At 39.9% G+C, this 4741-nt stretch overlaps 1 protein-coding gene across 1 annotated transcript; it reads left to right on the top strand.

The window, feature by feature from the left end:
• Positions 1 to 263: 263 nt before the first annotated feature.
• LOC102288077 (melanoma-associated antigen B16) lies at positions 264 to 1223 on the top strand. Its single transcript, XM_005892620.2, has one exon. The coding sequence runs from the start codon at positions 264 to 266 to the stop codon at positions 1221 to 1223; it is 960 nt and encodes a 319-aa protein (XP_005892682.2).
• The last annotated feature ends 3518 nt before the right edge of the window (positions 1224 to 4741 follow it).

Below are 4741 nucleotides of genomic sequence, written 5' to 3'. Positions count from 1 at the left end.
ACTTGGGTTGGCTGACTGCACCCTGAGGAATATTCACACTTCCTCCTTCATGTGTTTGGAGACTTATTCGCCACCAGGTCAAGAGACCCATGAAGCCATTTAGCACTGTTGTTAGAAGTCCACTGGAGGCAGCTTTTATCTGAGCCAGCACAGTGGAGCTTACCAGATGAGGCCATTCACATCTGCTTTCTTTCACTTAGGTGGTGATTCCCCTTTGTTCTCCTTCTTGGCAATACTCTTGTCTGTTACCAGCAAGAGTCATCATGCCTCAGTATCCAGAGAGTCCACGATGCTCCCATGATCAATGCCTTTGGACCTGCATCAAGTCTCAGTCCCTAGAGGTTGCACAGGTCTCCAAGGCACTGGAGGAGACCCATCTCCCCTCCCATCTTCTAATGCCTGGCCATTTGAAGGAGTGTCCCGGTGCTGGTATTCCCAGTACTCCTGAAGGTTGTCAGAGTTTCTGTGCATCTTCCACTGCCATTACAGCCATCTCATCCATCAAATCAGAAGAGGGCTACATGATCCGGGAAGAAGAGAGTAGTCCAGGCACTTTACTGGCTGTGCTAGACCCCAGGAGTGTGCCTATATATGCTCTAGATGAGGAAGTGAATTTGCTGGTGAATTTCCTGCTGCTTAAGTATCAAATGAAAGAGCCGATAACAAAGACAGATACGTTGAAGATTATCATCAACAAGTGTGAAGTCCACTTCCTTGAGATCTTCCTGAGAGCCTCTGAATGCATGGAGATGCTCTTTGGCCTTGATCTGATGGAAGTGGATCATACCAATCACTGCTATCGCCACCTCATCAAATTGGGCCTCACCTATGATGGGATAAAGCACAGTGAAGGGAGCCTGCCCAAGACCGACATCCTGATACTTATCCTGAATGTGATCTTCATGAAGGGCAACCGTGCCACTGAAGACAAAGCCTGGGAAGTTCTTAATGTGACTGGAATCTATTCTGGGATGAATCATTTCATCTTTGGGGAGCCCAGGAAGCTCATCACTGAAGATGTTGTGAAGGAAAAATATCTGAAATACTGGCAGGTGGCCAACACGGATCCTGCAGGATCTGAGTTCCTGTTGACTCCCAGAGCTCATGCTGAAACCACCAAGATGAAGGTCCTGGAGTTTCTGGCCAAAGTTAATGGGACTGACCCAAGTTCTTTCACATCTCAGTATGAGGATGCTATGCAAGATGAAGAAGAGAGAGCCTGAGTCATAAGTTGCCACTACAAGTTCTAATGCCAAGGCTAGCGGCTTCTCCGACAGCTAGATGGGTCAGGGATAGTTTCTTCATGCACTATTGAAAAAGGCAGTTAGTGTTTGTAGAATTTATCTCTGAGGTGGGGCTGAAAGGAAGACCATATTTATGCCTATGTCTTCCTATTTTGTATGTTTAATTTTTAATTTATTATTTATTTATTTATTTTGGTCTCATTAGTTATCTATTTTTTGATGTATGTACTATTCAAATATTGTTTCTTTTGTTTATTTTTTAAATGAATTTTTATTATTTCTTTGGCCACACTGCATAGCATGTGGGATCTTCTTTCTCTTACTATGAATCGAACCCACACCCTCGTGATGGAAGCATGGAGTCTTAACCACCAGGATACCAGGAAAGTCCCTGCTGTTTCTTTCAATATAGATTTAATTTCCTTCAAAATCTTCAAGTTTTTGAATGATACTGGTCATACATTTAATGTTATAAGGAGGTTTAAAAAGTTTTGTTGTTTCATAGAACAAATTGTGAAACCGTCTTACTTTGTCACCTGTAATAAGAATATGGCATTGCTATACACACTTTCTTAGACATGTGATGGATCAGTATTAAGATAGTTTGGATCAATAAGGAAAGAGAACAAAGTCTAAAGATATTAAGGCATTCTTATCCCTTTTAGTTCTTGTTTTGTAAAAGTAAATGAAATGTACATGAATTTTCTAGTTCTTTCAACACTGTGTAAGAAATAAATGTTAATAAATTGGACCTCACACTCACTGAATCATTTATTCCCCCAACCTTCAGTGACTACCTACTCTTTGTAAAGCATAGCTTTAATACTGGGAATGTGAAGTACTCAGGACCTGCCCATGGAGTTTAACATATAAAAACAGTAATCTTTTAAGGACAGTGGTGGAATCTTATTTTCTAAACAACTAGTAAAATGAAGGAGTCAGTGGGTAGAGGTGGGCAATCCTATGAGATTGTCAAAGTGTTACTGCAATTAGATGTGGCAACTTGGGACGTTGGGAAACTTCAGGTCCTTTAGTAGGAGTTAATTTTACATGAAACTGGATGATGGGCTACCCAGAAGTCACTGGATTAACAATTGGCCATCACCTGGGAGGGCCAGTGCTCACTTCATTTAAAGGGAATTTCAATTAAGCTGTGTTCAGTGTGATTTGGAAAATAAATAAGAATTAAAGTTTCGGTAGGGGTGAAATGAATGAAAATGTGTAACAAAGTGGCATGGAAGGAGCAGGAGATAAAAAGTAGTTTTCCCTCTTGGTCCTTCCCTGAGTTCCCCTTGTAAGAAAAAGATAAACATCAGAAAAACAAATTCAGTGTTTGTGTTGGAGCATCACAAATATATGAGACTCAAAGAAATGACAAGAGCAGAAAGCTTTTGTATCTTTCAGACAAAGAAACTATAAATTTGTGTTTCTGGTTGAATTGACGTAACAATGGGATTTGGACTAGGGGTAGTAAGTCTTGAAGAAGAAACAGGGTTTGTTTATACATCCTTCTTGGCCCTAAAATTTTGTGTCTCATGGTAAAATGTCTTCTACCCTCTTGGTACAGGAAGCATGCCTTTCTAAGGAAGATTTAGCTCCTGCTTTCAGGGGAACAAACGAGGGTCAGAGTCCTTCTTTCATCAACTGTTTTTCAGGTACCTTCAATTTAAAGTAACCTATGTACAGAGTGGCATTTTTGAGGTGACAGACAGTAATCTCTCCCTATTTATGGTTTCAGTTATTTGTGGTCAACCATGGTCCAAAAAAAAAAAAAAAGATTAAGTAGAAATGCTTAAAGTAAGTAATTCATTAGCTTTTTTCCCTGGATATTAAATATTTATTGATCAACTATTACATATCATGAACATATAAGAAATGCTTGGGATAACATAAACTGATAAACATGATTGACTACTTGTTTTTAAAATGTTACACCCAAATGGGCTAACTACATCAGATGGTTTCACACCAGTGTGAAGTTCAGTGGGACATTGACCTAACTGTACACTTTGAGGCAGACAAAGGAAACAGTAGATTTCGGGGACTGTCTATTCAATATTAGGTCATTTAGAAGTAAGTCATTAGTTTTATTTTTTTTTAAGTAAACATATGTTTTTTTGTGTGTTTTTTTAATATTTATTTATTTATGTGGCTGTGCTGGGTCTTAGTTGCGGTACTCAGGATCTTTTCCTTTTACTGCACACTTTAGTTGTGGCATGCAAGCTCTTAGTTACAGCATGTGGGATCTAGTTGCCTGACCAGGGGTCAAACCCAGGCCCTCTGCATTGGGAACTCAGAGTCTTAGCCACTGAACGACCAGGGAAGTCCCAGTTCATTAGTTTTAAATTGCACTCCTTTCTGAGTACTGTGATGTAATCTTATGCTATCCTGCTTCATCCTGCCTGGGATATGAATAACCCTTTTGCCCAGTGTGAAATGGAATATATCCTACCACCTCAAAAAACAAGGATGTAAAAACCATGAATAATTCTGGGACTCTTGTATCTTCCTATACATAGAAGAGTGCTAAATTCCTTGAGATATTTGGTTTTCCCTAATTACCAATAATTTTTAGTGTTCAGACTGCCTGCCCCCTTTCTTGCAAACTTCTGTATATCCTGACTCCTTCCTCTGCCTCCTCGGAGCAGTCTCTCAAGGCTACCTGAGATGCTGTCTCCTGGGCTTGAAGTCCTAACATTTTCCGTTAAGTAAAATAACTTTCTACTTTCATGTTGTGACTAAATTTTTTAGTCAACACCAGTATATCCTGATCTGATAGACAGAGTGCCTGATGAACTATGGATGGAGGTTCATGACATTGTACAGGAGACAGGAATCAAGACCATCCCCAAGAAAAAGAAATGCAAAAAAGCAAATGGCTGTCTGAGGAGGCCTTACAAATAGCTGTGAAAAGAAGAGAAATGAAAAGCAAAGGAGAAAAGGAAAGATATACCCATTTGAATGCAGAGTTCCAAAGAATAGCAAGGAGAGATAAGAAAGCCTTCCTCAGCAATCAATGAAAAGAAACAGAGGAAAACAATAGAATGGGAAAGACTAGAGACCTCTTCAAGAAAATTAGAGATACCAAGGAAACATTTCATGCAAAGATGGGCTCAATACAGGACAGAAATGGTATGGACCTAACAGAAGCAGAAGATATTAAGAAGAGGTGGCAAGAATACACAGAAGAACTGTATAAAAATGATCTTCACAACCCAGATAATCATGATGGTGTGATCACTCACCTAGAGCCAGACATCCTGGAATGTGAAGTCAAGTGGGCCTTAGGAAGCATCACTATGAACAAAGCTAGTGGAGGTGATGGAATTCCAGTTGAGCTATTTCAAATCCTGAAAGATGATGCTGTAGAAGTGCTGCACTCAGTATGCCAGCAAATTTGGAACACTCAGCAGTGGCCACAGGACTGGAAAAGGTCAGTTTTCATTCCAATCCCAAAGAAAGGCAATGCCAAAGAATGCTCAAACTACTGCACAATT

Source organism: Bos mutus, chromosome X (assembly GCF_027580195.1).
Source record: "Bos mutus isolate GX-2022 chromosome X, NWIPB_WYAK_1.1, whole genome shotgun sequence".
In the NCBI taxonomy this organism is placed as follows: Eukaryota; Metazoa; Chordata; class Mammalia; order Artiodactyla; family Bovidae; genus Bos; species Bos mutus.
The sequence above is the reverse complement of the archived record's forward strand: the minus strand, read 5'-3'. Positions and strand labels throughout refer to the sequence as shown.

Coding starts and splice junctions, on each gene's coding strand:
- LOC102288077 (XM_005892620.2), top strand. CDS start 264: ATGCCTCAGTATCCAGAGAGTCCACGATGCTCCCATGATCAATGCCTT.